Source organism: Eucyclogobius newberryi, unplaced genomic scaffold, assembly GCF_026437365.1.
Source record: "Eucyclogobius newberryi isolate DKJ021-1_F unplaced genomic scaffold, fEucNew1.0.hap1 SCAF_10, whole genome shotgun sequence".
NCBI lineage: Eukaryota > Metazoa > Chordata > Actinopteri > Gobiiformes > Gobiidae > Eucyclogobius > Eucyclogobius newberryi.
In genome coordinates, this window is record NW_027315724.1 from 38,317,671 (window position 1) to 38,329,817 (window position 12,147).

A 12,147-nucleotide genomic window follows, 5' to 3' on the forward strand; every position below is an offset into this window, starting at 1 on the left:
TGAAGGCAGGGGCGATGACAGGGATGTTGTTGGGCTTGTCACAGATGGGTCCAAGGCCTTTGAAGACTGTTCCTTTGCTGGAGGCAGTTGAGGTGAATGTGGAGCAGCTGGAGTTGAATCCTTTGCTGGTGGTGGTGGAGCAGCTGCTGATGAATCCTTTGGTGGAGGCTGAGGTTGTGGTGCTTTTGATGTTGAAACATTGGTTCGGTCTCTGGCTGATGGAGCAGGAATTCTTCTCTCATTCCTCTCTTCTCTAACTATCTGCTCAGGACCCTGTCCAGGCCCAGTCCAATGCCTCAGAGCGTGGAGCAGGTTCTCTGTCAGCACCCTCACTCCACCTCTGCATAGGTGGGGGCCATTTCTCTTAAACAGGTCCTCTCGTTTCCAGAATAGATAGAAGTTCTCAATGTAGTGTAGTCCTCTCGGGGAACACTCTTTGGACAGCCTTGTGTTCAGCTGAAGAAGCCGGCTAAACTTGTTTATCCTCCTGTCGATGTTTGGAAGAGGTCCACTTATGAATGTTTTGATTTCCATTTTATCAAGCACGTCGAATAACTTCAAGAAGTCTTTTTTCAAAACTTCAGTCTGTTCCCGCCGCATGTCCACTGCACCCACGTGCACAATCAGCTGTTTAATCTCCATGCTTAGCCATAATATTTGGAAGGAGTGACGTTATCTCAGAAACAGTGGCGCTTGGAAAAGAATGTATGTTTATCTTTTCATGCGTCACGTGACTTATCGCGCCGTCCCCAACCAAAACCATCTGCGTGACCTTGGCTCCTGGCACAGATCCTCCTCGCTGTATTTTGGCCTAGTCATCTTTCCTTCCTAATTTCATCTCTGAAAGTGGTAAAAATCTGTTCGTGAGCTGTATTTTAGGTGACTTCACGTTATCTTTGTATCGTTTAGGCTTTGCTCCAAGTTTGTTCCAAGAAACAGCCTGGTCTTTCTGGTTTTTAGACAGTTTTGGAAACGACACAGAGTCACTGCGGTTTAGGTTGAAAGTAGCAGTTTTTCTTGTAAAAAGAGTGCTCTTCTTACCATCGGTTGACACAGGAATGGTATCGTGAAGAACTTTTTCAGATTCCAAAACAAATATCCGTGTTTTCAGCTCATTAATTTCTTGTTGATATTTCCGACAGCGTTCACAGTCTTTCTCCCTTCTTCTCCCGGACATGTCGCTGGCGTCAGATATGTCGTTGAAACTGGAAAAATGTTCTTAAAATCCTTGGTTTACTTGAAAAAGTCTAAAGCAAAAATGTTTGGAAGACAAAAACTGATTAAAAAGCAAAATAAATAAGGACGCAGCGATAGCAAGCGGAGCGAGCAAAAAAGCGTGTGCACTCTTCGGAAGCAGGATAGACCAGCACAATGACCTCGGTTTTTTCAGGGTTAAGAAGCAGGTAGTTTAGTGTCATCCAGGTTTTTATCTCCTTCACACAAGCACTAAGTCTGTCTACTTGATGGCTCTGATCAGGTTTCATTGATAAATACAGCTGAGTGTCGTCTGCATAGCAGTGGAAGTTAATGTCATGTGACCTGATAATGTTGCCTAATGGCAGCATATAAAGAGTAAACAGAATTGGACCGAGTACCAAATCCTGTGGCACACCGTAAATTACTTTAGAGCATGGTGAGGAGCTCTGGTTTACATTAACAAATTGGAACCTATCAGATAAATAGGATTTAAACCAGCTGAGGGCTGTTCCTCCAACACCTACATCACATTCTAACCTCTGCAGTAGAATGTTGTGGTCAATGGTGTCAAATGCTGCGCTGAGGTCCAACAGGACCAGGATTGAGACCAGTCCATCGTCAGTGGCTAATAACAAATCATTTGTGACTTTAACTAGTGCAGTTTCAGTGCTGTGGTGGGCTCTGAACCCTGCTGTGGTGGGCTCTGAACCCTGCTGTGGTGGGCTCTGAACCCTGCTGTGGTGGGCTCTGAACCCTGCTGTGGTGGGCTCTGAACCCTGACTGGAAAACTTCAAATAAGTTATTGTCCTGCAGGTGGCGACAAAGCTGTTTTACTACAACTTTTTCAAGGATTTTAGAGACGAAGGGAAGATTTGAAATAGGTCTGTAGTTTACCAATAGGTCGGGATCTAGATTAGGCTTTTTCAGAAGAGGTTTAATGACTGCATGTTTGAAGGATGTGGAACATAAACACTTTCGAGTGAAGTATTTATTATATTAAGAATAGGGTCTATAATTAGGGGGAGAATGTCTTTGAGGAGTCTGCTTGGAATGGGGTCTAGGACACAAGTTGAGCTTTTAGAGGACATAATGGCTGAAGTTATATCTGCTTGATCAACAGCTGTGAACCTTTCTAAGTTTACAGGTGGATTTATATGGGACCTTAGATTTACAGTTTGGGCTAGTTCAGGGCTAATAGCGGGGGTAATTTCATCTAATTTATCTCTGATTGTTTTTATTTTATTGTTGAAAAATAGGAGGAAATCATCAGAGCTGAGAGAAGATGGGAGTGAGGGCTCTACTGCTGTGACAGTTTGTTACCATGGCTACAGTGCTGAAAAGGAATTTAGTGTTACTTTTGTTGACTTCTATTAGATTTGAATAATATCTGGTTTGGGCCTTACGCAGAGCCTGCTTATAGGACAGCAGGCAACTTTTCCATGCTTTTAGGGATTCTTCGGTGCGAGAGCGACGAAATAATCCCTCTAACTTTCTAACTCTTTGTTTATGTGAACGCAGTTCTTGGTTGTACCAAGGGGAGGCGCGCTTTGGCCTAATGACCTTCTGTTTTAACGGCGCGACAACGTCAAGAGCAGACTTCAGAGAATTCATGGTCAAGTCGACAAATTGATCACTTAAACTGGGACTAAAGCTGTTCTCAGCAGGATCACATGACATGATCACATGACATGATCACATGACGTGATCACATGACATGTCACTGAATATTGGCTCTATCTATTTCTATTTCAGATATTGTCCTTTTCATTATAACTTTATTTTGTGGGACTGGATGATCTTTAAGAATAAACTGAAAGGTAATTAGGAAATGATCTGACTATATAGAGTTTTGAGGGAGGACAATGAGGTCACTAATCTCTATTCCGTACGTTAGGACAAGATCCAGAGTGTTCTTATGAGTGTGAGTCGGTTTATTTACATTTTGAGTGAAACCAATGCTGTCTAACAAGGCGCTGAAGGCATTACTGAGAGAGTCATCACTCATGTTCACGTGGATATTAAAGTCTCCAGCTATAACTATTTTATCCCAGGCTAACACTAAGTTTGATATAAAGTCAGAAAACTCTGTTAAAAACTCTGAGTAGGGACCAGGAGGTCGGTAGATAACTATGAACAAAACTCCTTTTTGGTTTTTCATATTTGGACATGTGATTGACAGCATAAGGCTTTCAAATGAGTGAAATGCATTGTTAGTTTTAGGGCTCATGAGTCGCTTGAGTGTGAGATCACTGCCACACCACCACCTCGGCCTGTGCTCCTGGAGGTCTGAAAGTTAACATGTGGGGTGGGGTTAACATGGGTGGGTGGGGTGGACTCATTTAGTCTGACGTAGTCGTCTTGTTGAAGCCACGTTTCAGTTAGAGCTAGAAGATCTATGTTATAGTCACAAATTAATTCATTAACTAAGAGCGATTTAGAGGAAATTGCTCTAATGTTTAGCAGTCCACATTTTACGTGTTTATTCATTTGTATATTTGTGTCATTTGTGATTGTTATTTTCCTTAAGTTATTTGGTCTGACGCCTGAAATATTTTTTCTGAGATGTGACTTTTTGGCATTATTTGTACGAGGGACACGAGGGACAAGAGGGACACGAGGGACACACACAGTCTCTATCTGTCTTGAATCTGAACACTTCACATGTAACAGAACGGGCGAGAGTTCAGCGACAGAGGAGCGTCTTAAACTGCTGCTCTGCGCCCGGGGCTCATCCCTGGGTGCTCACTTAACACGACTAAGACTATCGGTCAAGTTCCGAACTAATAGGGATGTACCCTCCGAAGTCGGATGGATGCCATCCCTGCGTATGAGCCCGGGCTTTCCCCAAAACACACCCCAGTTATCAATAAAGACTACGTTGTTTTGAGGGCACCATCTAGATAACCAGCTGTTGATGCTGAAAGACGGCTGTACAATTCAGCATTGATCCGATTGGGCAGGGGACCTGAAAATATTACAGTGTCTGACATCGACTTCGCTAGGTCACACACCGCGGCTACTTGAACTTTGAGCACCTCTGATTGTCTCTGCCGGGCGTCGTTACCGCCTGCGTGAACCACGACTCGCCGGAAACGGGTCCTACTCTGCTTTAAGATCCTAAGGTATCCTTCGATGTCACCCATTCTGGCCCCCGGGTAACACCTAACGCTAGCAGCTGGCAGCTTCACGTCTCTAACAATAGAACTCCCGATTACAAGAGTTTCTCTCGTGTGTTCAGCGGGCGTGTGATCGCTGAGGGGAGAAAACCTATTATAGACGTGAAGCTCACGGCGCTCTAAGGTTCGGCGTTTAGCGCCTTGTCCCCTCCGAACTGTCACAAATTGGTCCCTATTCTGTTCCTGGTCTAGTCCCGGCTGCACGGGAGACGCTGAGGGGCTGAGCTCGGCCTTACTGCTACTGCTAATGCTAATGCTACGCCCTGGAGCGCGGTCCGGTAGCCCTCGCGCTAAAACCGAACTATAACTGGAATTTAGCTCCTCTAAACAGCGGATCCGCGCTTCTAACTCCGTAACCCTGGCCTCCAAAACTACCACTACACTGCACTTCACGCACCTGTCATCAGAGAAGGAGCCAGGGTTCTGACTCGACATATGTCAGCTCAAACAGGTAAAGGTAGATCCAGCCATGACGCTAGCGGCTAGGCTGCGCTAGGCTAGTTCAGGCTGGAGCAAGAGAGTGAGGAGGGCTTTTAATCCACGAAATACTGAAAAGTGAGCGGTTTGAGGCTCCGGATTGTTTGCGGAGAAATCAAACGCTCACCTTTGTGAATACGATGCGTAAATAGTGTGTATAATTCGTGGATTAATCGGTAAAAGGCTCTAAGAACGAACAGCTCTGAAAACGCGACACACTCACCGGAAATGACGTCACCGTCAATTTCTTTGTTTCATGTACATTTTCATGATTGATGTATTATTTTACTGGATTCCTTTTATTTATTGTTTTATTTTGGATCAGAACTCATTTAGTTTTGGTTGAGAGCCGGCGTTCATGTTGTAGTTATCTGTGTTTTGTTCGTGTGAATGTGTTTTCTCCCTTTTGTGCCCGTTCAGAATCCGCTCTGCTTTTTCTTCATGTAAACACTGCTGTCATTTCTCTGACTTACAAAGATACTCTCTTTTCATATTTGCATTGTTCAGGTGAAGTATTGGATTTTAACATAACATTACGGTTTCATTTGAACTTTGTTTTGTGTGTAATATGTGTGAATGAATCATTAGTTTGAAGAAACATGTCTGTCAAAAGAAGGTCGATGTTGAACTCCAGTCACAGTTCCCATTTCACTCTGGGAGCCTACGTTGACCTTGGGCTTTTAAAATGGCTGTATTTTCTGATCGTATTGTCACTCTATGTTCTGATATTACTGTCTAATCTGCTCCTCATCATTGTCATATGTTTGAACAGGACTCTGCATGAACCCATGTACATTTTTCTCTGTAGTTTGTTCATGAATGAGCTTTTAGGCAGCACTGCGTTGTTTCCCATGCTTTTATTTCAGATTACTCAGGATGTCCACACCATTAGGACCTATTTTTGCTTCATACAAATCTTCTTCGTCCACGTTTATGCCACAATAGAGTTTGTGACTCTTGCTGTTCTTTCATATGACAGATATTTGGCCATATGCTTCCCTCTGCAGTACAGCACACGGATGAACACCAACAAACTGTTCTTTCTGACCGTTTTTCCTTGGATCTACGCTTTTGCCATTAATGTTATTGCGGTTTTACTATCGTCGCCTTTACAACTCTGTGGACACAGCATCTTTGAAGTCTACTGCAATAACTACTCTGTTGTCAAACTTTCCTGCTCTGATACTTCAATCAACAACATTTATGGACTCTTTGTAACTGTCCTCACAGTCTTTGTGCCTTTGATTTTCATGGTAAGCACATATATCTGTATTTTCAGGGAGTGTTTCAGAGGATCTAAGCAAACGCGACAGAAAGCTCTGAGCACATGTGGGCCTCATCTGGCTTCCATCATCAATTTCTCTTTTGGAGTGTTGTTTGAAGTCTTAGGGAGTAGATTCAACCTAAGGAACGTGCACAGTGTGATCCAAGTGGTCTTATCACTGTATTTTCTGGCAGTTCAGCCGCTGTTCAACCCTTTAATATACGGATTCAAACTCACCAAAGTTCGAGAGCTGAGTAAGAGTCTGCTACGTTCTGTTTTCAGTCACTAATGAGCTACTGAACCAATTAAGGCAAAGACACAGATTGTATGTAATTATACTCAGAAAGTTGCAATGTTCTTTATTGTCGCTGTCTCCTAGTCGCCCTCAGCCGCCTTCAGCTCGTACAGAACGCTGCAGCTTCTTTTCTAACACTAAGCATGAGGCCCCCGACATGCGCCTCCCGACATGAGCCCCCCAACATGAGGCCCCCGACATGAGCCACCCAGCATGAGGCCCCCGACATGAGGCCCCCGACATGAGCCCCCCAACATAAGGCCCCCGACATGCGCCCCCCGACATGAGCCCACCAGCATTAGTTCCCCGACATGTGTCCCCCGACATGCGCACCATCACAGATTTTAACCTTTTTAAATCTCGGCTTAAAACTTCTTTATTAAGACTGGCTTTTAACACTCTCTAATGTAGTAAGACTTTATTTTGTATTATTCGGTTTGTTTTCTTACTTTGTTTTATGTTTTATATTTTGGTCACTTTTGGGCTCTGTAAATATAGGCTGATTGATGGAAAATACTATTAAATAAAAACATATAAACGTGAGATAGAATTTGCATTTTATTTCATCAATGCACTGACTTCACAGCATTTTATACATTTTGGCTGTTGTGATTTTGGGCGTAAATAATAAATAAAATAAATTGATTTAAAATAAATATTTTAAAATGTTAAATGTTATTCCACACTAAAAACACCTCAACATTTGTGTTTCATAGAGAAAATGGGTGAAATGTTTTTGCCCTATTTCTATTCATTTCAATTGAATTAATTAATTGAATTGAAATTAATAGATGGATTAAAAAGCGAAGCAATTTAAATCTGCTATGGATAAAAATAACAATAAACTATAAGCTAAAAGAATAAGAATAAGAATAAAAAAAAAGAAGGCTTTCTGTGTACACAAATTTACGGTTGAATTTACATATGTAGTGTAGAAAGTGAACAGTGAGTGATTAAATGATGGTTAAAGTGAAAATGTTTAAGAAGTGTTCATGAGTCCACCAGAACCTCTCTCCACAAGAACGTCGGTGCTGGAGTCTCGTCACTGGTTCCTGTCCAGTTTAGAATCACATTTAAACTCCTCCTCCTGACTTACAAAGCCATAAATGACCATAAATGGTCCCATCCTACCTCAAAGTTGCTACAGAACCATATCATCCTAACAGAACTCTTCACTCTCAAAATGCTAGGGAACATCGTCCCCACGGACATTGTTTCATCCGTTTTTCACTCTCGCCCTCAGAGGCATCTGTTGTTGTGATTTTGGGCGTTACAAAAACAAATTTAATTGAATTGAATTAAAAGTCAGGTTGTTCATTTCTGCTCTTGTCTTTTTAATTTCTTGTAGCATTTTAGGACATCCCTTTTTGGCATGGTTTTCCTCAACAATTTTAATTTGTCTTGCAGGTAATTTAGCCTAATTTGTCCTCTCAAGACTGCTTTGGAAGCATCCCAAAGAAGGCGGAGACATTTCCCCAGTATCATTTTCCTCCGGATAAGTCTTAATGTTGTTGGACTTTTTTTCCTTAAACAGTAAGATAAGATAAGATATTCCTTTATTGTCCCACGTGGGGAAATTTCATTGGTGCAACGCAGGTAGATACAGAGGAAAAGAACAGATCACTTATAGGAAGTTTGAAAAACACTTTCAGTAGAAGATCTCCTATAAACAAAAACTCCCATAGACAAAACCCAACAAGGGATGGAGGGGAAAAAATAATAAAGATAAAAATAAATACATAAATACCATTGCATGTGATCACGACAGTAAATGCACATGAATATGTTTCACAACGGCACATGGATTGCAGATGAATTTCACAGTAATTGCACATGAATCACGACAGTAATTGCACATATGACGGAATTGCACATGGTTAGGTCAGTATTGCGAGTATTCAGGACTAACAGTGTTTGTTATAAAGTCTGACAGCAGCAGGAAGGAAAGACCTGCGAAACCTTTCCTTCACACAGCGAGGGTGGACCAGTCTCTCACTGAAGCTGCTCTCCAGAGCGGACAGAGTGTCCTGCAGGGAGTGAGACTCATGGTCCAGCATCGATGCGAGTTTAGCCAGGACCCTTCTGTCCCCCACCTCCTGCACCGAGTCCAGAGCGCAGCCCAGGACGGAGCTGGACTTCTTGATGACTTTGTCCAGCTTCCTCCTCTCCCTCTCTCTGATGCTGCTGCTCCAGCAGGCCACACCGTACAGGAGCTGATGCCACCACAGAGTCATAGAAGGTCTTCAGGAGTGGCCCTGTCACTCCAAAAGACCTGAGTCTCCTCAGGAGGTAGAGCCGACTCTGGCTCTTCCTGTACAGTGCGTCTGTGTTATGAGTCCAGTCCAGTTTGTTGTTCAGATGAACACCCAGGTACTTGTATGAGTCACTCTCTCAATGTCCCGTCCCTGGATGTTCACTGGTTAGGGGGCAGTGGGGTGACGTCTGCGGAAATCCACCACCATCTCCTTGGTCTTCCCCGCGTTGATGAGGAGGTGGTTCCTCTGACTCCAGTCCTCAAAGTCCTGCGCCAGTCCTCTGTACTCCTCGTCATCATCGTCCGTGATGAGTCCGACGATGGCAGAGTCATCAGAGAACTTCTGCAGGACACAGCTGTCCGTGTCATGTCTGAAGTCTGCAGTTTAAAGGGTGAAGAGAAAGGGCGCGAGGACAGTGCCCTGGGGCGCCCCCACACTGCAGGTCCGAGTGTCAGACACACAGTCCCGGGCTCTCACAAACTGGGGTCGGTCCGTGAGGTAGTCCAGGATCCACTCTGCAGGTCGTACTCCACACCAGCCGTCTCCAGCTTGTCCCTCAGGAGCTGATGGTGTTGAAGGTGCTGGAAAGATCGAAGAACAGGATCCTCACAGAGCTGCCAGGCTTTTCCAGCGGGCTGGCATTGAACCTCCACACTGTGTTTTTACAGCTTTCCTCCAAAATCTACAGAAATGTAGAGCATGATCACTTAGGTTTATTGTGACTATATCTATTTCAGTGATTTAGATCTGTCTTTATTGAGTACAAAACAGTAATCTATTCTAGGATAGATTGTATGAGGGTTTGACATTGTTTTATGATTATGATCATAAAACATACATTTTGATGTTTTGTAGGCCACTAATATCTATTATAACTGCTAAAAACAATGTATGTGAAAATGTGTAAATATGAGTTAACCCATGAAATTCTTTATTTTATTTTTGTATTGATATAATAATACAAAACATCCTTTTTTCAGACTAAAAAGAGGATGTTTTGTTTTAATTTGGGTTTCTGTAGTGTAAGTTCTGAAGCTCATGTTCATGTGCACATCTGCAGAAACAAGAAGCCCTAAGCTTTCTAATGATGCATCACACTTGCATGTGGGCTGTAAGATCCTCTTTAAAAAAGCAATGCCATTTGGGTCCAACCATTGTGCACAGGGCGAAATAGGTGGATGGTAACAGGTTAAGAGACACTACGGTTTTATCAACGGTTACACCTTGTACTTTATCTACTGTACACGGCCATGCGCGTTTTAGAGGAAACTGCCGCCGCTTATTGCTGCTCTTATTGGCTTGTTCCTCCTCTGTTTCTATGCGGGTAGAACCAGTCAGGTCTGCAGGGGTACGTGTTTGCCTCCTTCCTTGCGCACCTACATGATTGTCTTCAAATGTAACATATATTGCTAAAGGAGGCTGCTTTTCCTTTGGATTTTCAACTATATGTGTAACAAAGCCACATAGCCCATTTACTAGACCGTCGGCTAAATCAAAATTTTTACACAGCATAACGCCTGCATTTACCCCCAAGATTAAAGTCTCTAAAGTCTCCTCCAAACTGGCTTGTTTGGGCTTATGGAGAGGTCCTTTCAGTTGTCTTTTTGTCATACCCAAAATCTCACGCACTGATTGTCACTGTATCCTCGCATACTCTATTTAATACTTTGACATTATAATTTGACACAAACTCATTTTTGGTGAAAATGTGCAACAAGTCAGGATCTTTGCCAGATTCAAGACTTTGTAATAAAGCTTGATCGTCATCAAGCATGGGTGTTCCTCTTGAGCGCACTCTTAGCCGGTTTAGCAGCTCTGCAAAAGTGTTATCGCTTTGTTGTACAACTGTTGTTGACGCCGCAATTTTGAATAAATCTGTAAAGAAATTCACGCCTACATCTTCCAGAGGATGACCCATGACTAGTGGCAATTGAAAGAAATCCCCAACAACTATGATGGACACATTTCCAAATGGAGAAAAGTCGCCCGATTGTTTCATTTCACCCTGGAGAGACTCAGACAACACAGAAAGGACTGTTTAGCAAGCTTTATTACATGGATTATTTGGTGCTCAGACTCCGGCGGAAGACATTGCGATCATGGGCACTCCATAATCTATTTGTATTAAATGTCTTCCCCCAGGGCCTGGAGACTGGTGGTGGCAGATATGGTGAGAGGGTAGATGAGAGGGATGAGAAGGATGAGAAGGATGCAGAGGAGGAGGAGGGGGTTAATATCGGACCACCTGTGCGCTGATTGGGAGCAGAGGTGCTACGTGCCATGGGGAGGAGTAACTTGGGTGCGTTGATTGAGGATGGGGAGCAGGTGCCAGGGACGATGTCCCGGGAATCCCCTGTCCTTAGACCCTCTTTCTCGGCCAGGAAAAACTCCAAAAACCATGGGAAAAAGTAGAAACCTGGAGGAGTTCCGCGGTGAAGGAGAGATCTGACTCCCACAGACGGACAGGCGGACGCCCGACTGGGTGTGTTGGTTGAGCTGGGGAGTAGGTGGCCTTGACGTAGTAGGTGACGTAGATGGGTGGAGTTAGGTCTTCCACGCTGAATGCAGGCTTCATTTGACGCAACCAACCGTGAATGTACGTAAATATCTTTTTGTCGACCATAGATATTTCATCAATTATTACAATTTGTAGATCAACGTATTTAGCGTGCAATGTATTGAGCTTTTCCTCCCCCAGCGGTGTGTAGGGGAGGGAAATACTTGTACCGATACTAAATGTTGAATGGATAGTAGCCGCCTGTAAATTATGTTGCTATCCCTGTCGGAGCCGTTAATAAAACACTGACATTATCAGGACTATGGCATGTAGGAGCCAATAACCGAGACGCCTCATATTGAATCTCTCTAATCAGGTGACTTTTTCCAGTGCCTGCTCCACCCGTAATAAAAATGTGTAACGGGTCAGGGTTCTTGCCAGCAACTTTCTCTTAGCAAAATTGACGTATTTTGTAAAAAAAAATGGACAGTTGTTGCTCGTTCAGAGTTCTCACAAGTGAAAGACCCTCTTTACGACTCATGACATTTGCTTTCTCAACATGACCAATTTTCTCACGGCCAAGTCGGGAATGCATCATCCCTCTGTACTCCTCCTTCGACTCCAACCTCTCAACTTCCTGCTCTGGGCAGAGCAAGCCCCATGCATCCTCTAAGACGTCATCACCGTCCATCTGCTCCTGGACATCCTCCAGGCGCAAGTTGAAAGCAACGCCTATTTGAATCAACAATTGATTTAACTGTATGTAGGGACCCGTCACTTAAACGAACTTTTCAGTTTTTATAAAAGTCCTCAAACGTATCATACGGAGGCGGCTTGAGGTCAGCCTCAATGCGATATGACAGAAATAACTGAAGGATACTTTGATGAAATATCTCTGTAACTTTAGTCTCAGAAAACTGTGCATAACGGACGATTGCAGGCTTGGTCCGTGTTCTCATAGTAATTGCACCCAAATCATTTTGTAA

General features: G+C 43.5%; 1 protein-coding gene across 1 annotated transcript; it reads left to right on the plus strand.

Annotated features, from left to right (window-relative positions):
• Positions 1-5,470: 5,470 nt before the first annotated feature.
• Positions 5,471-6,403, plus strand: LOC140370272 (olfactory receptor 11A1-like). The gene has a single exon (XM_072457361.1). The coding sequence runs from the start codon at positions 5,471-5,473 to the stop codon at positions 6,401-6,403; it is 933 nt and encodes a 310-aa protein (XP_072313462.1).
• Positions 6,404-12,147: the final 5,744 nt, after the last annotated feature.